At 42.4% G+C, this 25,680-nt stretch overlaps 1 protein-coding gene across 3 annotated transcripts in view; it reads right to left on the bottom strand.

Moving 5' to 3' along the window:
- cep112 (centrosomal protein 112) overlaps positions 1 to 25,680 on the bottom strand; it is a 106,905-nt gene that overhangs the window by 44,847 nt on the left and 36,378 nt on the right. For 2 of the 3 annotated variants that reach the window (XR_012767908.1, XM_075453384.1), the window contains exons 18-21: positions 20,913 to 21,048; positions 18,377 to 18,484; positions 13,627 to 13,809; positions 7,484 to 7,714 (exon numbers count right to left, since the gene is read on the bottom strand). Coding sequence is in view for 2 of the 3 variants with exons in the window: in XM_075453384.1 (XP_075309499.1) it covers positions 7,484 to 7,714; positions 13,627 to 13,809; positions 18,377 to 18,484; positions 20,913 to 21,048 (658 nt within the window). In the remaining variant the exon portion in view is untranslated. The remainder of the gene's footprint in view (positions 1 to 7,483; positions 7,715 to 13,626; positions 13,810 to 18,376; positions 18,485 to 20,912; positions 21,049 to 25,680) is intronic. The other variant, XM_075453385.1, reaches the window with a different exon arrangement.

The raw sequence follows: 25,680 nt of genomic DNA, 5'->3' as shown, positions 1-25,680 counted from the left end.
TACTTTGACTCTTTCATCTGCTGGGTGACTCACTCTCTCTGTATCTGCCGCTGGGCCCTGTGGTGTGCTGAGAAGACGAATAGGCTCGCACAAGGCCCGAGCATGCGTACGTGTACACAAACACACAACATGGATTTATAGACAAAAGCAGCGAGAAGAGGCTCCGCTACAGACAAATTCAAATTCCGACACGTAGATCCAATAATCTGAAAGCCCTTCAACACACACCTTAAAGTTTACCGCCTTCTTCCCTAAAATCAGATTCCTCGCTTTGCCTTCCTCATCTCATTGTCTGGCAGTTAGTCTTGTCAGTGTGAGGTGAACGTGGGCCCTCTTTGATCATCCCCCAGCTAGTGTTTTTCTCCTCTTCGCCTAATCCATGACCGAAGGAATAATATGATTTGGTGTATCTCCAAATGGCAGACGAACAAATTAAAAAGCCAGCTGTGACAGGAGGCAAAAGAGAAAAAAAAAGAAAGAAAAGAAGAAGACATAGCTATGACGACAACAGCGACAACAACCTCGTACCACCATCTTCTGGCGGAAGAAGCGAATGTCAGTGGGTCAGGTCAAAGCTGGCGATTGACATAAATAAAAATGTGAATGTATCAGAAAGACCCGCTGCGTCTCGACATAAAACTACAAAAACATCGTACCCAATTAAGGCCACATAGAGAGAGTAAGAATACTATCACTAAACAGTGCAGTAAGTACGACAATTAAGGTTTACTCTCTTATTAGCTGAGGGACTTAAGCATGTTTCACAGAATTGATCAAGTGGTGTCTTCAGTTGAAGGAAATTGTTAGGACATTTACTAAGCTATTAGAGTTCCCATAAGAATACAATTCTACAGTTTCAGTGGAGTCATAGTGTTTAATTCCTTGCACCGTAGCTTGGTGGAACCAACGCTAGAACTGCTCTAATCGTTCTATCACACATGCAGCGCACGGATCATTCCAAAGAAATCCCAGCAGGAAAGAAGAAAGCCAAATTGGGTATTTTAGTTGCACAATTACAAACTGGACACTGACTGAATGTTGATTCTTTCTTTTAATGGGCTCATCTTCACGCTGTAGGAGTGCTTGAGTCTCGATGTGATGCGATTGAGACTCTTTGAAGATGTGGTGCACTGTTGACTTGAGGACATTGAGGAAATTGCTCACCAAAACCCGAGTGTAAAAAAGACTGCGTAAGCATAAAACCACGTTAACTGTGATGCAGCGTTCGACTGTGCATTGTCGGCCAAATCGGCAACCGTGTGCCGATCAAATCTGCGGTGCAAGAATAGTTGCTGGTTGAACAGTCTTCTCTCAATGGGCTAACTTCCTTCATTTATCATCATAAACTCTGCAACATCGTGGGCAAGGTACAGCTGGAAATAGCTTACGGTTTCTTCCTTGAGTTGTTAAGGTCTTCTGTTATGGTTTCTTAAGTGTTCGATCAAGTTAAGGAAAAAACCTGAAATACTTTAGGGGGATTTATAGGGGTTTTGTCATTGATTTTACATTACAGAAGCCTCAACTCGGAGCGGAAGGAAACCTTGAACCTGACATGCCTCGTGCAACTTCATACTGAAAGTACTTTGGTGAAAACTTTAAGACATTTCCGCTGTATCCAAAACCACCATTTAAGGCATCAAACCTTCGCCCGGAACAAATAAAAGATGACTGGGTCCAGTCAAAAACTGATTTACAGGTCAGATCGGAAGTGTGAACAGCTTTCTTGGCTGGTTCGGACTTTCAAAACCAGTCGCAGGAAGTTAAGGGAGGCAGCTGTCGGCACTGACAAGAGCACATGGAGGTGAGGAGGAGACAAAGTCTTTGACTGGTGACTGGTCTGATGGCCTACAAAAAGGAACAACAATCCGCTCAAATACCAAATGGCAGACGGTAATAACGATATTTCGTCGCTGACACAGTGGTATATAAATAAATATGACTAGCAATTTTTAATGTGATTTATTCAAACAGCAAAAGCCGACACACTGAATTAACTACAAGACCACAACACACACCCGTCTGTCAGCAAATCAAGCATAAGGAGACACAGCTCATGCAGGAGATGACAGCGAGAGGTATGTCGTATAAAGTTCTTCGGTGCCATTCATTGTTATTTACGACAGAGGGATAAACGTGACTAATTTTGAACAAAAGTCATAACAAATCAAAATCCAACATGTACCTGAATACATTTCTGGTTTTAACTGTATATTGATGGTTTACTGGTTGCAGTAAAAGTTTAGTCTCAATCCTGGATCTTAAACACAACTGCAGCACTGAGAGTATATCATTCATACCCTCTCTGTTTGAGGACAGTTGCCATGAATCAGTGAAAAAGGGACAACCACATGTCCACAAAAAGAGGCAGTAATTACGCAACCTCTTTACAGAATAATCCACGCAAACGTTTTAAATCTAATGAGCAAAGCAGAAATCGACATGGGTCGGGCACCCTATTTAAGATCGAGATTTGAAAATCAGCTGGCTGCGTATTGTGCAGTAAAACCATCCTGGGTGGTCCGATGGTGGACAAGAGCACAGCTTTTAAATATGGATAAGAATGCAACACATTGAGGGCAGATTATGATCCAATCCGTCAAACCACATTTGAGGAAGGTCAAGGATGCATGTGTCCACACATGGAAAATCATGTAGACACAGATGCGCCTCAGGCCACATAAAAGGACTGCCTGGTTAGTTTTGTGCATAGCACAGCAAACATAAGTACTATACAGACTGTTTTCTTGGGCCAAACAACATAAATGATGTTTATACCAGAGCTGAGGAACGAAATGGCTGTTGGAATCCTCCTCTTCCTTCAGCTGTTTTACAATTGAAAACCCCATTTACCCTCTTTTTGAGGGACTTTAGACGTTTCATGACAAAATGTTAGATCTTCAATCCATGTCTGCTGAGCTAATATGCAAAGGAAGATGTTTTAGATGTGGAATATAATGAACAGAAGACAGAGATTATCTTATTCAAATATATATTTGACCAGTTACATCATAGAATTGAAGCATCTTGCCATAATTGGTAGACACACACAAAACAAAGCTCTAGTTCCAGCTCCAGGACCTCATCTGATACAACGTCTGCAGAAAGTCTCTTATATTCTACCTGTGGTAGAAAAGAAGGGACTAGTTGCATGTTTAAGGACTTCGCATCTCTACTTCTTAAGAGTCAGCCGGTGTGTGCTTGTGCCAGAAGAAGAGTGAACTCTGTTGTGGCTTTTTATTAAGTTACATGGGACATAACCAGAGGGAACAGGGAACAGGGATTGGCTACTGGAAGCAAAAAAAAAAGCTACATTCTCATTGGCTGACATATTGCCTCCTGGAAATGTTGTCACACTATGTTATTTTTTGATGAAATGCCCCGTTCCTTTGATCTAAAGTAAAAGTGGGCATGCACACGAAAGCAATACAAATATGTATGCGCACCCCATATTTCTTTTTCACTACTTGCCCGAGGAGTCATCAGAAAATGTGAGCTTCACCACTACAGTAACCTGTCACTGTGGGAATTTTGCACATTTTTACAAATTGCTTACCCTAACCCTAACCCAAAAGTGCACAAGACAGGCTCTGCCGTATTTGTGCAACACTTATCAAGAGCATAAAAGTATGTGCTCTCACTGTTTCGCCGGCACACAAAGTCAGACACAAACACGCAGCTCCAGACAAACATATCTTACAAAAAAAAAAAAAAAATTGTACAACTAATCTCTTCGAGCAATTCAAAGAGCAATGCTCTCTAGACGAAAAGTAAATAAGAATCCCAGACATTATTCATTTCCTATCAGACCTGAAAGCCTCTTGATCTTTTGTCTTGCATTATCTCACGTCTTTAGCAAGTATGACACTTTTGTGTGAGTTTCTCCCACTAACATAACTTTGAGTTCAGTTAGGTCATTATTTGCAAATATAACCGGTTTTAAGAAACGCATTAGGAAGCGTGCATAAAAAGTGGCTTCCTTCATACAATATATATAGATATATATATATATGAAGGAAGCTGCTTTATATATCCATTTATCTATATCTAGATATATTTTTCATTTTTAGGTGTGATAAGAAACAGTGCTTCCAAACTGCCTAGCCAAGGCTTCTGGTTAAAGCCAACTCTTTAGAGAATGATTGATGCTCTGAGCTTTGCCACAACTTTAAAGCAGAGGTGAGGATACGGGGAAGGCCATAGAAGCAGATGGGAGGGTGGAGGTGTGGAGCAGAAAAAGGAAAGTTAGATAAAGAGGTGGTGTGGGTGAGAGGCAGGTTTCTTGCTCACTGCAGCCCAGAGATGAAGCTTCTTTATCAGGCACAGAGGCAGCCTCACAGCCCCCTCATTGCAGAATGGAGATTGAGAGGTCTGAGTTTGTGTGTGCTCATTCTCACCCATGAACACGCGCACACACACTAACAAAGATAAACTTCAATAGTATTCAGACTAACGCACCCCCCACACACCTTTTCCTCAGCCTGCATCCATCACTTTTTCTTCTCTTCTTGCTTTTTGGAGTAGATCAAATGTTTGGGACTATCTCACAGTCTGATCTCATTTCCTCTGATTTTCTGCTTCTCATTATTTTATTCCAAAAGCTTTGACTGTTACTCCAAAACACCCACCAAAACATCCAACCACCCCCTTCTTTCTTTCTCTGTCTCTCCCCTTGAACGTGTGCGTCTTTGATGAGAATCCATTCATGGATTTAATGGATTTTTCTGGCCTTTTTCACCAGAATCTAAAAGACATTTAAAAAAAAAAAAAAAAAAAAAAAAGAGGGAAAAGCAGGACGGCCTCTGCTTCCAAGAGCACAGCGGACTGCAGAGGACAGCATTTCTGTCGGCATCTGAAGAAGGAGAATTTTTCAACTCGGAAAACAGGGTGAACGAGTCAATATGGATCTAAGGTCTGGCTGACTGCATGCGTGGGAAAAAAAAAACACAAAGATGAAGTTTTTCTTCCCTCCTCATCCAAAGTCAAACTTGGGGACAAATTAAAAAGTAAAAAAAAAAAAAAAAAAGGGGGGTAAAAGTAAGACATTCAACCTTTGGTGAGCGGTGAAATCATTAATATCTCCCAGAAAAAGTGAAAGCAGCACATAGCAGATATCGTTATCAGTGTGCGTTCAACATCCGGCCTCAACCGCTTCGAGTCCACTCAAGATTGCCCGGCAACTGTGGGGACATTTTTCTTGCGTACAGAGAAGATGCAAGAGAGAAAAAGGAGTTAAAGTTAGCCTAAAAGATAAAGCAACCGTTTGCGACAAAACAGATTTCACATACCCAGAGGGGGGAAATGGCACCGATAGTAAAAACCAGGATTACCCTGTAATAAGTAAACCCTTTTTTCTCGGCTCTCCCTCGCTTCAGTACCGCTAGTTCTGTGTGCCATATGGAGCCAAAATGGCTGCCTGGGTAGCTTTGGAGGTCCCTGCATTCCGGGGCTAATGCTGTGCAGCTGGCGTGGGATGGCGTCTAATGAAAAATGCTCTCTTTGATGGGCCCTGGCGAGGGGATTAGGTTCTGATCAACACCACCTTAGGTCAGCTTCCTGCTAGACCAGCACGAGATTATGGGTGATTTCACAACGGTGGGTCCAGTTTCTAAGATGGTGAGAGGAGTGCCCGGGACACGGAAAGAAAGCAGGAAAGCAAGAAAGAAGAGGAAAATGGAAAAATTATAAACCTCTTTAGATGTAATTGAATTATTCCCTGGTTTGCCAAGTTAGCAAAACACAAAACTGGATAATGGCTCTACTGAGAAGCTGCAAAAAGCCCCTTAGTTTTTTTTGCGAGGGTTTCTCTGATGTTCATGACAAACTACTGCAATAAGACTGAAGCCGAGTGTTTTTCAGCGCCAGAGCAGTGTGTAACTCAACTTTATGCTCTCTGCAAAAAATTCTAGAAAGTCTGTTTATGCACGTTGTTGTCTGTATATGAGACAAACAATCTTTCTCAACCATAAACTGTATAAAAAAATTTAAAAAAAGAAGAGGGTTGCATTTTTAGTCTGAGAAATGAGGCCCATGCCCAAGTGTCTTTATCCCTGCATTCTGTCTGTCAGCCAGGAGGGGGCGACTCCTTTGGTTGGTGTGTAAGAAAAATGACTTTACTTCACACGTATTTCTGGGACACAGTTTGTTAAACACATCTTCCAAGTCTGAATGCAAAACCCTTCAGCTTACCACATGTAAAAACCTCTATGCACAAAAATGACTACTTAACATATATATATATATATATTTTTTTATTTGGGTACCTTAGAGGCTAGAATTAAAAATGAACGCACTTCTGGGATCTCATGTATTAGACAAACAGAAAGTAGGGCAAATTGGCAAAATTGAAATAAAGATACTGTGCGATAATGTGCCCACCCGCTTTGCTTTGAAGTCCAAATTCAGGATGTGGTGCTGCCAGTCACTTTCAGAAGCTACATGATTAGTTTAATTAAGTCCATCTGTGTGCAATCTAAGTGTCACATGATCTCAGTAAATATACACCTGTTGTGAAAGACCCAGGAGTCTGAAACAAAGGCCACAATGATGAGCAAAGAGTTCTCCAAGCAGTTCAAGGACAAGGCGTTTGAGCTATATGAATTATTATTAATATTTTTTTTAAACTCCTTCATTGCACAACCTGGAAGACCAAACTTTTGAGAAAAAAGTACTCCGATCCAATCAGAAAAAACAAAACAAAATGTATGTTTTTAGCCATGAAGAAAAACACTGTCATGCTAACCCAACACCTTTCATCCTCCTGAGAACACCGTCCGCACAGTCAAGTGTGGCAGCATCATGCTGTTGGGATATTCGTTATTGGCAAGCCTGGGAGAGCGGTCTGAATTGACAGAATGATGGATGGTGCTAAATACAGGCAAATTCTTAAGGTTCACCTCCCTAAACGATACTCAGGTGGTTCAGGAGGAGCGTTTAAATATGTTGGAACGGCCTCGTCAAAGCCCCAACCTCAATCCCACTGAGAATCTGTAGCAATATTTATTAACCGACATACCCTAAGAGGAGAGGTAAGGGAGAGGTATGAATACTTATGCACGCTCAATTTTCGGTTTTTTAACTATTCATCTCACAGATAAGATTTGGACCTTCAAAGTGGTAGTGCTGAATACTTTAGCAAGGCACTGCAGTGCTAAATCTTCCATTGGTAAAATTGTTATGACAAGGCAAATGCAGGGCAAATGGACGAGACATGAGGAAATATGAACACATATGATAAATCTAAACAAAAAGAGTAAATTTACACTGGAGGTGTAAAACGGAAGCAGAAATCTTCCTGGATGTGTATAGGTACACGTGTCAGCAGCACCACTGTAAAAGCTGTTGATGTCCCGGGTCTCTGCAATTGCTAATGGGGATTCCCTTGACTGCTTCGTTCACACAGGCAACGGAGACTGATTTAGCATGCCAAAAGCGTCCTATTCAAAGCTGACTAGATCTAGTCTTTTTCCACACCCCATACATTCACCTTCTCATGCGCAGCATCCTTCTCCTGCTGGTGAGCTTGCTGGAGGTCGCAGCGGATTCGTTCCATGTCGGAGCGGAGCCGGACCAGGGAGGCCTCCTTGTCCAGAAGTGCTCTTTGCCTCTCCTCCTCCTGGAGCGATGCCATCTCAGTCAGGTGCTGTTTATGCTGGACATGGGCCTGCTGGAGTTCCTCACGTAGACTTGACACCTGGGCCTCCAAATCTGAAATCGCCTGGAAAAAATACAGTGGATTTAGGGTGGATGATTATTAGCACTTTGGAGAAAAAATTTATTCTAAAGCACAGATTTTCTCAAGTGTGTGTCAAGCCTGAATGTATTTGTCGTGTTAACTGAAAGAATAGCAATTTGAGGGAGAGAGGTCGGCTGATAGGCAGATAATTAGATACAGAATCTGAGTGTGGAGGACTGCCTCTACGGTTTATCTCTGTGTGCACATGTGGTGCGCTTTCACAAAAACACTGACACGTTTCTGTTGTGCTCAGGGTGGTTGTTGGTGGGGGCCTCGTTCATGGCCTGACCCCGCTCTTCACCTCTCTCTTTCTGAACTGCTCAGCCTGGACTTTGCTCTGAGGAGCCCTCTAATAGTGCTGCCAGTGAGAGTCAACATTACATAGTAGGAATGTTAATAAGTACAACCCCACGGCCTCCCAAAGCCCAGAAATAGACTGGTCTGACACATGCAGCGAGGCTGCAGCTCCCGAGTTTGGGAGATGTCAGAGGAGAAGATAAGCCCGTGGTTCTGTCAAAACTGCATGACATAGCTGAGATGATGACGGCTGTTTGAGAGGGAAATGAGGAAGGGGATCATTTCTTGCGGCACATTTTAACCCCTCCCGAAAAAAAAGAAAACACGGGTGTTCAACATGTTGCTGCTGCAGTTAGCTGTACTCTGACACTGTAAGTGGTTGTACTAACATGATCATTTTCTTCTAATTAAAAACAAAGAAGCAAAATGTATCCTACTGAGGCATTGGTGGCTCTAAGATACAGTGCAGTGTTTCACATTTCCTTACCTGCATTGCACTTATTCCCCCAGTTATTGCAAAATCCTCATTACCTTCTTTGGTTATTTTCTTACTTTGGTTTGCAATTTTGTGCTTTGGCTGATGTCCCCTCCCCCCGCGCCAAAAGCCTGGGCATACCAGGACAACACCATGTTAAAAGCAACAAGACAGCAAGTGTCTGAAGTCTTTTTTTAGGGGGCACGAGGGAGAATCAAAAGACTTCAAAAGAGTGTCACAAAAACAGGCAGATGCTGTGGCTCTGAGTTATACTGACACACACGCAGAATCATTCCCTCGTGTGCACACGTGCATACACAGAAAAACAGCCACATGTGGTCTAGACGTCACACGCGTACGTCATTTAGCATATTCAGAGAGAAAGTGTGGTAAAAAAAAAAAACGCATGCAATCCTCTGTGTTCCGCTTCATTGTCTCTCAACATCAACAGTTTCCCTGCTCAGCTTGTGCCATAAAGGGCAAGCGGCCCTCAAGAGTCTTTAATGTATAATTCTCTGTTTAACTGATGTTGATTCCTATTCCAAAAGAGCCTTGAAATGAGTTGGAATAAATTCTTCTACAACATGGGCATCAGTAATGATACAGCAGAAACTTTAAGGGTGTGTTTTCTTTAGGAGGTGGCGATCAGAGCCACTTTAAAAATGGAGATTTGTAAGGAAGCGGCTAGTAGTAATAATACAAGACTGATGGATAAAAAGTTCGGGTCAAACTGATTTGGCTAAGATGAGTAAAAGTAGTCAAAGGAGAAAGTCAAAAAACTCTAGAAAAAGATGGGCCACACCATGCTGTTTAGATCAGATATTCTAAAAGACTGCGAGTAACTGCACAATAAATAAACTTATTTGAATAACTCTACAGGTCTCAAAGATCACCATTTAATATTTGTTTTCAGCGTCTACTTCAAAACAATTTTTTTTTTTTTTTTTTTTTTTTAAATTGTGACATTTTTTCATGCACTCGTGCAATTATTTTTGCTATCGCATGATACGACACCGAATCTGTACCTTCCAAAGGAAAATACCGGTTTGTGCATGTGGGGCATAGTTTTACTGTGAAGCTGGAAGCCGTTTGACAAAAACATTGAGCGGACAATAACAACTGTCGTAATTAAGAGTAAAATCCTCCAGTAAATACTGACAGCTATGAGCCAAGAACCCTACAATCTTAAATATGCTGCTGGTCTTTTGGGGCTGCTCAGCTCGGACCTGTGAAGTAGGAGATGTAGAGGCATGGACTCCGCAAGAGCTCCTCACTTAGCTGCACTGCATCATTCCGCATTGTACACTGAAACAATGTGAATTGCCGACCTCGACAAAAAGCAATTAGAAAACACACAATGTTTTTCACTTTATCCGTACGAGTTAAGTTTTTGTCTGAAATATCTGTAAGCGAATGTGTCCCAGGGGTCACTCTTAAAAGTACACTGTGAACGTATCTCACACCTAAAGTCCATTTACATTGTGTCGGTATTGTAATAGGCTAAAACTATAAACATTGATCTGACAGCTTATCCCTAGACAGATAAATAATGTATTAGTGTTACAGGATGCATATGTATTAATGCATGACATTTGACTCATCTAAGCAAAGAAAATGTCAGCCAGATAAATATGCATCTGGCTGATATCCAAGATGTGATGTATGCACATGCTAAATAATTTCGTAGTTTGAGGGAGTTGGGGGGGGGGTATGTTGTAACATCACAGAGGATCAGTGTTCACTGATGACTTCAGTGGTGATGAGCATGGAAATCTGCTCATTTCCACTGTAAATTAAATTGATTTAGTGTGTATTCATTTACTGATTGCAAAAGTAATCTCAGAGCACGTCACACAGTAACATTTTAGAGGGAAACACTAATATTTTCCCTTTCAAGCAACCTGATCAGCAACACGAGTTCTGTGGGCTACTCATTCACTAGGCACATGACAACAGACAATGTACAAGGCAGTCCCGGTCCAGGTTGTTCTCTTTATTTCAGCTTCAGCCCAGTCCGTCTTCGCCCCTTTTCGTTTGACTCATTTTAATCACGTACTTTGGACTGAGAAGCTTTTAAAAATTGACATCATCGTTATGTAGCCCACCACGGCTCGGCAGAAAGACCTCATGAGGCTCTCGCTCTCCCATGCCGTTTGAAGAAGATGGTGTGTACTTTTGCTTTAGAAAAGAAATAATTACTCAGGAAAATAATTCCCATAAAATGAGGCTTGAGGAGGAGCTGGGGGGGGGGGTTATGGTATGGGGTGTGTGGGGGGGGTTGAATGATGGGTTTTGCATAGCATAAACAATTTGGAGGTTTGGAAAAACAAGGTTTAAATGCATCTATTATGCTCGCCCTAGTTTTGAAGTCATACTCCACAAAATTGAGTTTTACACGACGAATAACCCACACACACACACCAGTGCACATACATTTATCATATACACATGTGTGTATATGTATGTAAGCTCTGAAAAAAGGTTTCCAGGAATGTTAAAAAATATGTAAATTGAATAGTTGTGCATGGTCTACAAAACTTCTTCGTCCTCTGGGGGACGTTTTGGTAAAAAAAAAGAAAAAGAAAAAGAAAAAAAAAAGCTGATTATTCTAAGAGATGTAGCGAGATTCAGGTCCCCGCTCTTTCTTCAGAATTGAGAGTTAATCCCCTGAATTGGTGGAAGGCCAACAACCTAAACGCTTAATTCTAATTCTCATTCAAGTTACAAACAACTAATGAAAGAGAAAGATTTATTAACATATGAATGCTGATGGGCACTAAATGATGTATAAGCCCCAAGTAGACAACAGATGGGTGCTATAACCTTTAGACTAGTGTTGGAGTGCAGGGAAGCCATGGTTGAAGCCAGAGTTTCTTTAAATGACACACTTTGGTGGGATGAGGACAATGTGTCCCCTGTGTGAGTTTTTTTTCTTTTTCTTTTTTCTTTTTCCCCTCTTCCCTCCAGCCACAGCTACGACTCATTGGCTCTCCTTCTCAAACACAAGCCAGGAGCCAGGAATGCTATTTGTTAGTGTCTCACCACATCAAGGGGATGAGTGGGTATTACTCATCTTGGGAGTGTGTGACTGAAATTAGCTGTTCTCTTTCCTCGCCAACTTTCTAGCTGCAACTGTCCTTCCACCGCTTTAAAGAAGATTGAGAAAAAGTCAGGAGGAGGAAAACAGCAAAAAAATAAAAATCAGGCCTGGGCTCAGTTGTCACAGCAGGCGATGTCGCTGGCTTGTCTGCCACTGACACGCCACTTGATAACATCATTGTCCATCTGACCCATGTGGCGGCAGAGTTTTGTTTGACTGGACTCTCGGACGCATGAGAGTTAGGATCAAAAACAGCGCTCTGAACTGAAATGTTTTCTTTTTGGAAATCTTTTTTTATTTTGACAACTTTTGCGGCAGCTTTATCTAAAAGGCTGCATGCATAGCAACGTGACGCCGTCAAACATTCTCAGGGGCTATAAAACACAATCGGCCGCTGGTGTGTCACAATCAACTTAGCAACCCAAATAAAATGAGCTCGCATTCTCGCTGGTTTCAAGTAACAGTCCACCTTCATCCTCCATCTTTTCGAGGCCGGAGTGAAAACGCTGATTTCCGTCGCTTTAACGTCTGATGTCAGGCAGGCATCGGATCACCATTCAAAATGCTGCGCGAGCAAACAGGAACTGAGAATATGAAACCAAGGCTGGCGGAGGTTGTTTTCTGTCACCTCCACAGATTCTGAAATTTGTCAAACTTGCCAGTTTTAAAATGAGCAAGGAAGCGTGCTGTTAGCTAAAATGTCCCGTGGTGACGACACCTGCAGAAATCACACACACCAACTGGTGCCCCGTTTGCTTGGAAAGACACTCCCCAAAAAAAAAAAAAAAAAGTGTGAGATCAGGGAACACTAAACAGGAAATGTAACACAAAAATGATGTGAAGCTAAACATATTTTTACAATGTGACAAATGGATGAGTCTCTTTTTACTATAAAAGAGGCTTTTACATTTGAGAATTGTTCTTAATAGTGGAATGTGTAACTGATCTCATCCTCCTCTTATTAACACTCTCACCATCTCACTTTGCTTCTTGACGATATGAACACAAAATATCATACGCCAAGTATATATTTTTTTGCCATTCTCTCCGGTCTGGAGCATCTGTCCTTCTCACTAGGTGTGAGGGCAATTTGTCCAGAAAGACATCACAGATGAATGTCCGATGCCTGGACCCCGTCCCCAGCAAACGGTCAATAAACAAAAATTCTGCATGCTGGCGATTTTCATTTTAACAGGAAGACTGAAGACTTAAACACATCCCCAGTTGAGGGGGGTGTGGGGGTGCTGGTGTGTCAAATGGTTTCCCACAGAGCTCCAATATTGCCTTGGGTGGAGAGCGGCGAAGACGGAACGCAGAGGTTTAAGTTGAAGACCTGCTGCTTTGGCTAAATGCTGACAGAATAGTCTCACGGTGTCTTGGGATATCGATTAACACAGACCCAAAATGTGCTCATTGTGGGCGAGAAAAGCCAGCAGAGAGATAGCTTCCTTTGGTGAGAGAACAATGCCACGGAAGATACACTTAAGTGGAAGTATGGGACGCTTAAGTGAGTGTACTAAACTGTGCAGCAGAAAATAAAACACAATTTCAACTGGAATAAAAGCTTGCCAGTTGAAAGAGCTAAAATCTTCCACTTCGGGTGCCTAGCGACAGTGTCTTTTTTTTTTTTTTTTTAGGTCTTTTATCACCAAGTCTTCCTGTGTTAAAGAATTATTTCAAAGACGTCAGAATAACGTGAAAAGTTGGAACTGGGATTTTTTTGTTTTTTGCGTGCATCGTTTTTTTTTTTTTGTTAAAAAAGTATTTTTTATTCAAACGGCGACATCTAAAAAAAATCTTTTGTGTTGTCACACTAAAAACAAATCCATCTCAATTGAAATTACTCACACCCGATGTCAATATCTGTCTTGCTCCAAGTAAAAAAAAGTGTCTCAACCCGCTGTGCTTTTGAAACCCCAGGACAACGTCAATGGACAAAATACAAAATGGTTGTCCACAGGAGTGCGGCGGGTCAGCGCGTGCATGTGTGTATGCGAACCTGGATCAGTGAAGACCCCCTACCTGGGCATCGCGCTTCCTCCAGTCGTGGGTGTGCTGCTGGTGCTGTTGAAGGGCGGCCCTGGCCTGCCTCTCCAGGCTGCTCACCTCCCGCTGGTGCTCCTGGACCAGGCTGTCCTTTTCGGCGCTGTGCTGCTGCAGTAGCCGCGTCCTCTCCTGCTCGTGCTGCGTGCGCTGCTCAGCCATCTGATTGGACAAGCAGGCAAAGAGAGACTTCATCAGCCAACACATACTCGGAGCAACCCTGTCGTCATGACAACCTGTCCATCCACATATCCAGCCATTCTTTCCTCGTCCCATTTCTTCCACCCCTTTCCTAAAACCAGAACCCCCATGCGCTCGACCCGTTTAGCATGATTGGTAGGAGAGAAAAAACAACAACAACAACAAAAAAAAAAAGCGTGGAAAGTTCCTTCGCTTCCTCACATCGTCAGAGGACGACGTGATGTGGTGTGTTTACTTCTGGCTTGTTCCCCCACTCTCCCTCTTCTCCTGCTAAGTGTAAAGACCGGCCCTCAACGTCCTTAAATCTGTCCCCCACGCCCTACTCTCGGATCGGCATATAAAAGAGCAGTTAGTTTGTGCTATGCAAGAAAGCTGGTAGGGGTTAGCCATCTGGCTGCAGTAACTACCCGATGCCCCATGCTATGCGCCTGACAGCATGTGAAAATCGGCTTAGGCAAAGAATATGATGATTATTATACACCCGAATGTGAAGGAAAAAAGCTTGAGATGGAGGCGAGGACATCAACTTTGAGAAGAACCGAGAAGACGCTAAACGATCCTTGAGCTTGTAATAATAGTCCTTAATATAAATCGGATTCTGTTTTTTTTTTAATTTAAACGATAATGCTTTGGCAGACTGGAATCACGGGAGATTAGAGCCAAGTCTACAGACTGACTATAGTAAGAATCTGCGCAGATCACATAACAAGAAGGCTTGGTTAAGATGCTAGAATATCAAAGACTTGAGTTGGACTAGAGTGTCAACCCCCTACACTCGATACAGTTGGAAAAAAATGTCTTCGAATGGGATGAAAAGACCTAATTTTTCAGGACTTAATCATCCAGTCAGCTGAACCAAGCCTGTATTCTACACTGGCTGTAAGCGGAGTCACCTGCTGAGTGGTGAGCCTTGCTGGTGAAGCTCACAAACCCAAGCCTTCAAGACTTTCCCATGCTCTGTTCCGTTCCCAGTCCCCCACGGCGGAGGGACAAGCAACCCCCACACCATCCCACCAGGCAGGCCCAGCCGAAGCCTTGAAAGGACAGCAGGGGCCTGGGGCCCATTTGCCTTCCTGCTTTGAAGCTAATCCCCTGCACATTGTGCATGACGGCACCCTACCTGGCCTGCCAGAGAAGCGGAGATCCACAGCCTCTGCGCCCGATGCCTGCTCTATCCATGGTGCTATCTTCCAAAGTTGCAAGCTATTCAAAGCAGGTGATGAATGAGGGGCTATCTACAGGAAGCCGGATTCAGTCCCCAGAAATGAGAAGGCGGCTACAATAGATGCTTAATTTTGGCAGCAAAGAATTTACTCTTCAGCTTTTGGAGGAGCTTTGCTAAATGTCTTCAAATAAAAGGCAATGGAAGGATGTAAGGCTGGGTGAAAATGTATTCCATCGGTGTGGCTTAGATAAGAGAGTGGAAGGGTCAGGCACATGGATACATCAGCCTTGAATGGAAACTCACACATATGCCTTTTTTTTTTTTTTTTCTTTAGCAAAGAGCAAAACAAAAGACAAACAAAGCAAAATATGGGCAACCTTCTCCACATGCTGCCAGTGGCAATGTTGATGCTACGGAAAATTCCACAAGCATAGAAATTTGTACAGCCCTCAATGCCTTTTCCCCTTAAAACACATGAGAAATACAAATACAGACAGAATTTGTTGCCCCACATGGGTAAATAAACTCTTACACGAGTGCAAGTTACAGCTGACGGATTGATAAGCAGGCGCTTGGTTCGAGAACTCCCTAGCAGGACAGCGGCACATGCCGTGACAGAGAAACGGGGAGGACATCCTGGCTTACTGTCCACTCCCGTTTAGAGTCTCGAGCTATGGGGGTTCAGCATGAAAGAAATGAGCAAAATAGATCCTTGTGAGAAAAATATTGAGAAAAAAGAAAACAAAATGGGAAAATACAAAGAGGAGAAGGGACGATGGAGAGCAGACCCAGCAAGGAGCCTGGTTGTGACATCACACAGCGCAAGCGTGCAGTGGAGGATGCTGGGTGCTGCGTTTCTTAAAGGGACCGGCGTGGTGCTTACGAGAGAGAGGACTGAGTCAGTTAAAGCACAGCTTGGTGCCATGAACAGAGTGGGTCGGGTGTTACGCCGCAGCACGACTCCTGTCAGCCTAGGCTGACATGGTTGTGTGAGAGCGTTGCATGCATTGAGGCAGGACAGTGAGGTAATGGGCTTCTTTCAGCCCCAGGGGGGCATCTAAAATGTTTGGGACAAAGGAGGAGGAAAGAGGAGCACAGAGAAGAATGGCTGTCTGGTCTCAGCAGGGGACGATGGGGTGCATGAAAGAAGGGAGACAGAAAAAAGACAAACATCTTTTTCCTCACTGTAGGGTTTGAGCTGCAAAAGGCTAGTGAGTAGGGAGTAGTGGCGAGTATCGATAGAACTTATTTCTTTTACTCCTTGAATACACTTATATGTCTATAAACTTGACTTCTTCATCATTGATTTCTTCCAATCAAACAACTCAAGGATGAAGCTGTTGTCGAGCAGGTCATTTATCTGTCAAGGTCTTGACCCCAAACCAGTTATATGATCTCACTGCTTCTCTAACTCAAAGCAAACTTGAGGTAAAGCTTTGTCAGGAACCATAATGTCAGACAGCCCTGAGGGTCATCCGACGAACAGCTCCTTCATGTATCGTTCCCCAGAAGTTGCCCTTTGCAATCTTATGACACCAATCTCTCCGAGGTGGAAACACAGGCATGCGGGCCTTAGAGACCAGGTGCACACAAAGAATTTGCAGTCAAGCTTGTGTGAAAAAAACAAAGTACAAAATGCAGATGCAATATCAAGTAGATTCACAGTAACTCGTGAATAATAACATGCCGATGCAGTGAGCAGATACACATTTCCACTTTGTTCTTATTTACTTATAACTGCCAATGTCACCATCTCTAATATCAAGACGATCATAAAGACAGACCCATCGTCTTGGTGCGTTTTTATCTTTAAGACAAAAGCCTTTCTGATGTGCTGCCAACTCTTCTCTGTTGTCTACAACTGTCAACAATCCAACCCCCTCCTGAGAGTAGAGGTAAATTTGAATATTTCCTGCAAATCTTTGAGGACTTAACCGTTTTTCCATATGAGATGGAATTCATAATCGCTCAGAACAACACACTGTAGCTGGAACAATGATAAATCTTCCCTTTTACTGGATCGTTACATGTAGGTGAAAATGTCTTTTGGATGTAAATACAATCTGTTTCAAGATTTAACCGGCACCGACTGATTTTTGCGACAATATGCGATTACAGCGCGCGGGGGGGATGGGTGAAGTGATTTATTTCCAATCAATTCCTCACTTTTGTCCTAAGATACGGATGTTTGGAAAAATGAAACAAACAATACACTACATTTGAATATTTCCAGAATGTCTTTTCTTTTGAAACGAATGCCAATTTCATTTCAAACACAAGTGTGGAGCCACAGCGCAAATCAATAACAAAACGGTTTCTCCACTCCTTGGAAATAACACTAGCCTTACATCCATCTATTTACGTCAATCTACAGCGAATTACACGCGACGTAAACTCCATCTGGCCTGAAAATGAGTCTGTGCATGCTTATTAACACACAGGTTGAGTGCCAGTTTGGTGCCTGGAAAGTAATGGTGTGGTGAATACAGATGGGATATAGAGATGTTACAGCAGTGAGTGCCGCACCCTCCCCAGGCTTATGGTGGGCCACATGGCCACACTATACGGAGGACACGGGGCGATACAGCTTCTATTTTTTTCCACATCATTTTAGGGAAACAATTAAACAATTAAACAACTATTCATTATCATTCGGCTTGAGATATGATAGTAAATAAACGTCTTGTAACGTGGTGGATTTAGTTGCTAAGGGTGATCGCACGATTAGGACACGTGTTTATTTTTCAGGTACTGAAGTTTCAAACATCAATCACAATAACTATGTTCACCGTGACAGCTATTCTACATTCTAATTAGAGTATTATATACACCGATCATATCATCAATATGTTAAAATTCACACTATTATTCCTGCCTCACACAATGAGATCAGCAGCCTTCAATAACATCCATTTCTCTAGTTTAATTGAATTTGATGGCTCCCCATCAGCAAGATTCATTTCAGTGTGTTGGGAAAAATTATTTCTCGACTCTTAATTGAAGAGGAGCGGCAGAGATAGAATGATAAGTGAACCATGCATCTTCTATGCAGTTTGCATTAGTTTTAAATTGGCACTGTTTAACATATTTATTGAGCCGGAATCTAAACTTAATCCAAAGCGTGTCCCTTATCATGAGATTTTAATTGGGTGGAACAGATGGGAAGGAATAACAAGACTACTCCAAATGGATGTCAGGTCCAACAGGCCAAGTGTTAACTGATAATACAAGAAAGGTAGGCATTGTTGATGATAATATTGGAGACAGGAGCGGAGTTATTCCCCTGCCGATATGATGAGATCAGAAGCAAAGAACGATTAAAAAAATGGAGACACGAGAACAGAGTTACAGACTCATACGGACCTGCTGCTCATATTTCATTCTGAGTGCATCAAGTTGCTGAGAGAACTCTTTGGCCTGGTTCTCCCTGAGGGTCTTGGAGCGATTCAGGTCTTCCTCGACCTTCTCCATCTGGAGGCGTAATGAGGACAGGGCGAAATGTTTAAGGGATTCTGACCAATTGACAATAAGTCAACACGATAAATACAGAACTTAATGGCTGGGTTCACTAGATTACACTTATTATGTGAGCCTGTTGATGATGCGAAAAGAATGCGCTCCTTCAATCCAAATGTCTGCAGAATCACAACGTCAGTACAATAAATTTTAAATACAACACCAGTCAAAAGTTTGGAGACATCCAGTCATACAAAATGAACGGGTAAGTGTGGTCACTGTTTTAACTGGGAATGGATGCCGCAACTAGAGCAGCAAAAAAAAACACCAAACATCTGCAACAAAAACATGCTGCGGTGATTCATTTATTTTATTGTAATCTAATGAAGTGCCAGCCTTTATTCAACAGTTTCGTGTGGTGTTACTCTGACTCTGAACTGACAACACAATCAATATATTAACAAATTAATCAAAGTAAAATGTATACAGTTTGAATTGAATATGTAGTTATACGCATGAAAACATTTGACCAAATAAGGACTAAAATAAGACATTCAGCCTTTTCGTTTCTGTGGACTTTGTATGGACAGAGGGATATAACAGTGTTGCCTCTACTTATCTGAACTTCCTCAGAGCAACCACTGATTTATTTTCTGTTCAGGTGATGGTAATCAACAACAAGAGGAAATCTAATATACTTAAATGCCTCCGTATCTAAGCTATGCTGTTTGTAAGATTCAGGAAGTGCTTAATGTGTTTTTATTAATCCATTTAGAAGGCTCCAGACTCCTTTGAACTATACACGCAGCACAGATTTGATTGTGTATGGTGTTGCTTCGTTTCTTTCCAAACCAAAATAGGGCAGATTCTGTCCTTTAAATGCAGTCTAAAAGTGGGATGCTGATTTCTAAAATGAGAGAAAGACAGATAAACAGAGGAAGGGAGTGATTCAGATAAAGCATTTAGATATCACACCAGAGAGGGAGAGGATGATGCGAGGAATGATAGGAGGATGAGAAAAGAGTAAAAACTTCTTTTGAAGTACTTTCTGCAACATTAAAGCCTCAGTAGGAGGATGTGATGCAGCGATGCATAAGCGGGTTGGGGAGGAGAGGCAGAGGAGAAGGGAAAGAGGGAGAGAAGATGACAGGGATGCAGAAGAGACTGCTCTCCTCTCCTATGGCTTTGATGTAGGCTGAGGATAAAGTCAGATTGGAGATTGGGATGCCAGGGGCTCAGTGGGAGAAGAAGCAGTGAGCAAGAGGATGGAAGGATGAGAACTGGAGAAAAGAGATGGAGAGAGGATGGGGGGGAAGGGGGGAACATGTATTCAAGAGAAAGAACAAGAAAGTCACCCCGTACAAATATTTAAAAATATTCATGTTAAGGCTATCGAGAAAATTATCCTTATGCATCTATTCATCGATAAAACTCATATTTTTTTACTACAAGGTCCAGGCTTTTACATTTGGGAGTATGATATTTTAACACTTGAATGGCAGAGGACATCTTTATTCTTATGATTCAGATGCAAGTAGTATTATTTATCTCGACAGTTGCTGCTCTGCGCTCCCACAAACATCTGTGCATAAACTTGACTCCCACACGAGCTCCTATTTTCTCACCATGTGCCCCCAACATACTGATTAGGTGAAAAACCTGGCTAATCAGTGACAAAAACTTGCTAATCTCTTCAACATGCAACCCTTTAAAACATAAAAAAAAAAAAAAAACACACGCGGCGCAGCCTTGTCAACAGACTGTGCACACAGCTAGACTTGTTAACAAGAACTGCCTTTAGCTATACACTCCAGCAGAAGTTTTAAGCAGAGCGCATATTGATTGGAAAACTCGTCCAATAAGCAGCATCCCACGCAGTGCCGAGTGCTGATTGTAAAGCACTGCCGATGCACTAATTAGTCGAACTGCTTATTGCGTGTGACCCGTTCTCCACTGGAGCCTGACCAGCCTACGTCACGCCCACTGGCAAGATGTGAGGTCAGTGTGTAATAGTGTAGAAATTAATGCACCTGCTTAATGAGGGAATTATACTTAATTTCATTCATTTGGATTCACTAAATAAGTGTAAATGACCCGAGGGTGATGATGTTCTTGGCTCTTACTTATCGATTTTTCCAGTGTAAGAGCAGTTCAAATGTGCTGGAATATGACCTATAACAGAAGTGTGTACATGCTGCTTTGGAACTCGACAAGATGCACAAACTCTGTAAAGGATCAATAAGATATAAATATATATATATATATATATATATATATATATGAATATTAGCGACTTACTGGATGTACAGAACATACGGATAAAGCACAAAACTTGTAAGAATGGACAGTGCTTTGGGCCTGCTAACATACAATGCATTGTGCATTCAATGCGCAGCCTTTCTCATGCATTTGTGAGTGTGCGTATTGTATGTGTCGATCAGACCTGGAGTTTCATGTCAGCATAGGCCTTCTCAGAGCTGAGCTCCACCTGTTTCTTGAACTGCTCCAGTGCCATATCAGCCTGCTGGATCTGCTGCCTTTGACTCTCCCTGGCTCGGTCCAACTGGCTCTCCATCTCCCTTTAAAACCGTAAACACACACACGCAAACACACATAGGAATGAGTATACTGTAAGGAGCCATAGAAACACAAGTGCAGACCAGAAAAAACAGATACAAACAGTAAATTAAAAAGTAAACTTAGTTTTTTTTTTTAGAACGCTGAAACATATGTCAGAAGCATAAACTGGATATATTGCTTTATTTGCCTGTACATTATAAGATCTCTTTAATTATGGTACGATTTCTCAACGTCAATCAATTTCTTCACACCAGATGTCATATTTTCAGATTTTATTTGTATTAATTTTCTTTTCCCCTTGTATTTTTTGTATAGTGCACAGAAAGTTAGAGAGTAATTGTGACACACAGCTCCGCTGTCTCAACTTCATTCACTATGAACTTGATGTGTGTGTCTCTTCCGAGCTGGTATGCCGCTGCTATTCCTGCCAAATGTCAGGTCATACAGTTGCAAGTGCAGAGGATTGACAGGCATACTGAGGGGGGACAGCCTCATACTGAGAACTGTCAGAGCCCAGCCAGCAGGCCCAGCCACAACATCATATACAGAGCATCCGAGCAGCTGTCAAGCTCAACATGCAGGGAGTGTGTGGGGGACAGGAGTGTGTCGAGGTGGATGGATGGGTGGTAGAGAGAATGTCAGGGGTAGAAGCGAAGGAGGCGTCGGAAGGTGTTATTTTTGTAAACCACCTTCAAATTTGCATCCATCCATCCATCCATCCATCCATCCATCCATCCACCATCACTTTGTGGGTTGGCGGGGGTAGCGCTCAAGTTTATCCCAGCTGACATTGGGGCGGATAAGGAGGCTGTAACCAGGAATGATCAGTCAGTCACGGGGCTGACACGCTCACATTCAGACATATAGGCAATTTTGATTCATCAATTACCCCAACTTCAGGTTAAAACCCTGAACCTGCCTCGTTGCAAATCTACAGTACATTTTGGAGTTTATAATTGACTGATCATTCAACAATTTAATCTTAATCTTAGTGGGAAAAAAAAAAAACATACTAACCCATAGTCAACCTTAGCTGATGAGATAATACCACAGTATGATAGTGGCTCCATCCAAAAAAAAGAAGCAGCACACTGCTGGGTGAAGTCAAGTGCAGGCCATGTGACAAATACCGACAAGGTCAAAACAGATAGAAGCCATCCTGCCGTCGAAGTGTGAAGGGTAAGATGCACGACAAGTTGATATTATATGTGAAGCCGTATGTCTCAATTCCCTGAATTATACAACAGAGGTTAGCATCAGTATCAAGACCTCTGGAGGAAAGCCTTTCATTGGAAAAATCCACCATGCCAGGTGTATTTTAACTGAAAGACAGCTAGTGGTGAATAAACATGACGTGGTGTGATGTTTCCTTTAAAATGATTGGGCGTCACTGGAAGTTTTCCCAGACTTGATCTTCTTGTTTTGTCCTCCATGCCAAAGAGAGTGCTGAAACCAGTGGTAGTGGTAGCCCAAGTCAGAGAGGCTCATTAGGCCACAAACGCAAGATGAGAAGCTTTGTGATACCGTTGGATTATTTTTTTTTTCTATTGCTCATTTTAGAGCAGCATATACAGCAGAGTTTGTATGTGTGGTCGTGTGTCAGTCCGCTTTTCTCCTGCTGCTTGTAAACGAATGCTCTGACAAGGTGCGCATAATTACTCCCTGGATAGACGAGCAAGAGGGGGAGGGAATTTTTGCCAAGTGAGAAAGACTTTAAATCAATTAGAAGAACAATGAACTGGTGGCGATGGAGGACACTGCTTGCGCTGTCAAGTGTGTTGAAGACCGTTGGAAAGGTGCAAGCATACACCTACAGAATAATGCAAATCAATTCACAAACTTTCAGTTTATTGCGATTAATCCCTTGCCACAATAAAAGCAACAGCTTTTAATGTGTAGAAACTCAGAAGACGGACAGAGAACCAGTGACAGTGAAAGGAGATGAAGATAAAAACAGCAAAAAGCAGAAGAGAAAAAAAAAAGAAAAGCTAAGAACAAAAGCAGAGGATTGAGAAAGGAATGTGCAAGCTTTCTCTCCTCTTTAAAGTCTTCTGTCTCTTTGTAATTTTGGTCTCTCTCATGTTGGACATCAAACGACAAAGAGACGCACCCCCCCCATCTGTTGTACTCTGAAATTATTAATCAAACTCGTTGCATGACGGCGTCCCGGACTCTGACAGACACAAAAGGAAATGTAGGACTAACATGAGAAAAGAAAGGGAAGAGGAAACAGAGAGGATGTCACAGAAATAGCAAGAAATCTTCCAAGGCAGAGCCAAAATGAATCGAGTCTGCGTCTCGCCTCAGAAACGAGGGAGCCTGCATGCAGGTGTATGGGTGTGTGCCAGTGCGTGTACGTGGGTCTTTTTTCATGCGCCACGGTCCCAAACTCTCTTTGTGACTGAGAACTCTTCTTGAGGATTGCAGTATGACTATGTTGGAGTTAGGTGCTGGGCTTATACCTCCGAGCATAAATTAAACATCCACTGCAGCTAACTTCAACCATATTCATGTGGGGCGAAGAAGTAACCCCTCTTGTCATTTCTAAGGGACATAATGATATGATAATGCCATAAAAATGACATACTAATCAGGACATAATTTTCCAGTCCTCTTACAGTTTTCCGGTTTTACAAATTAGGATCCAACAAAAGGTCTGGAAATGAGGTACTTACAACCTTAGGTGAACAACAACACATGGCATATTACACCGTATCAGAAATTATTTAGCAAAAACTAAGCCGAAATGCAGAAGCAGTATGTAAAAAAAAAAAATGAGTAGACCCCAGATTTAGTCGCATGTAGAACCTCATTTAGCAGCAATAACTTGAAGTGATGGTTTTTTGTTCAATATTATCCTTCTCTCATATGTGGGGGAGTTCTGGCGCACTCTTCTTTTCAATGTGGCCTCGGTTCATTGATGTATTTGTTCATACACAGCTCACTTATGGTTTGCCATGGCATAAAAATCAGGTTTGAGGTCTGGATTTTGGGTCATTGCAACACTATGATTCTGTTGTAGACTTGCTGCTCTGCTTTAGATCTTTGTGCTGTTGCATGACCCAAATTCATTAAAGCTTCCGCCGTCGGACAGATGGCATCATGTTTGACTCTTGAACACTTTGCTATACATGGCTGACTCACCCACTGCAAGTTTTTCCAGGCTGCAAAACCAAGCCAAATCATCGCCCCTCCACTATCGAGCTGTTTAGTTTTAGAAGGAAGAGGCTTTCTTCTGGGAAACATTTTAAACAAGCCGTACTTACTCAGTCTTATTCTAATTATACTGTCATTCATTTTAACATTTAACATGCTTACAGAGGCCTGTAGAGTCTCTAATGTAGCCCTTGGGGCTGAACATGCTTGGACATTCACTCCTGGAGAGATTGGAAACTGTCCTAGTAAAAAAATCTTTGATGATGGACTCTAAATTGTTTGGAAATGTCCCAGACTGATATGCAGCAACAACTGCTTCTACAAGATCATTGCCGATGTCTTTCCTTCTCAGCATTGTGTCAACACACACTTAAATTCTCCAGACCAGCAAACAGCAAGACCGTATGATTTTTAAAAGTTTGTTCTGATACTTAAAACCTTAGGAAACACACGACAGTGTGTGAACGACTGAAACATATGCTTAAAAGCTGAGGAGTGCAGGTGAACACATGGCATCAAGAATAACTCCATGTGAGAATGTGTGTGGTCACCAGGGTGCCAGACAGCGTGTCACCATCAATAACAGAGCAACGAGGGTGAGATGAGAAGACAGATGAAATGACTGAGTGAGGCCTGGCAGGGAGGAGAAAAAGAAAGGGAAAGGAAAGAGAGGGGTGCCAGCACCAGGGCGGCCCGTTGGCTTTAAATGGACATCTGGTCAAAAAAGTGGAAAGAGAGGAGGCTCAAATTAAAGATGTGCCTTCCTCTAAAGAGGAAGTCCTCTCATCTCTCAATCTTAAATGGATGTTTAAAGGGGAGGAAGAGACGGAGGCGAGGAGAGAGCAGTGTTTGTACTTGAGAGGGTGAAGGAGCTTCCGCCATCCAGCCGCCTGGCAGACAGGAGGGGTTCAGGGATGCCATCGTTTTTTCCTGACTGCTCCAACCACACAATGCCACATGCCGCCTTTGTGAGCGTGCACCATATGCATCATATACAGGGAGATAGAAATTTTACACATTTAAATGAAAGAGTCCACAATAGAGCAGCACACATAACTAATTGCTTATGCAAATATCCTTTTCATGTAAGCAGAGCATTTAAGAATTGTATTGGCTAATGTGGGTGGAGCAGCACATTGAAAAGACTGACAAACAGACTAGAATGTACTCTTGCATATGGATGCCTCTGGTCTCCAGTATAAAAAGAAGCGAGACCAAGAGTGTGCGCATACGTTGTGTGCGCGAGCGCATGCGAGTCCCCACGCATCTGCGTTTGTGAGCTCATCCAAACGGAATGATAACGAATCCACAGACACATCAAAGGAGGCTGGAAAAAAAGAGGGAGCACATAAAAAGACAGAAAATGCAAAACTGAAATATTCAGCGCCCTCTGAAGAAAAAATAAAACAGGCTTGGTTTTCATCCGCTTCCCCAGAGAAGGAGAGAAAAAAAGACTGAAACAGATGCAGAATAGA

The sequence above is a fragment of the Odontesthes bonariensis genome, chromosome 21 (assembly GCF_027942865.1).
Source record: "Odontesthes bonariensis isolate fOdoBon6 chromosome 21, fOdoBon6.hap1, whole genome shotgun sequence".
NCBI classification, from domain to species: domain Eukaryota; kingdom Metazoa; phylum Chordata; class Actinopteri; order Atheriniformes; family Atherinopsidae; genus Odontesthes; species Odontesthes bonariensis.
The sequence above is the reverse complement of the archived record's forward strand: the minus strand, read 5'-3'. Positions and strand labels throughout refer to the sequence as shown.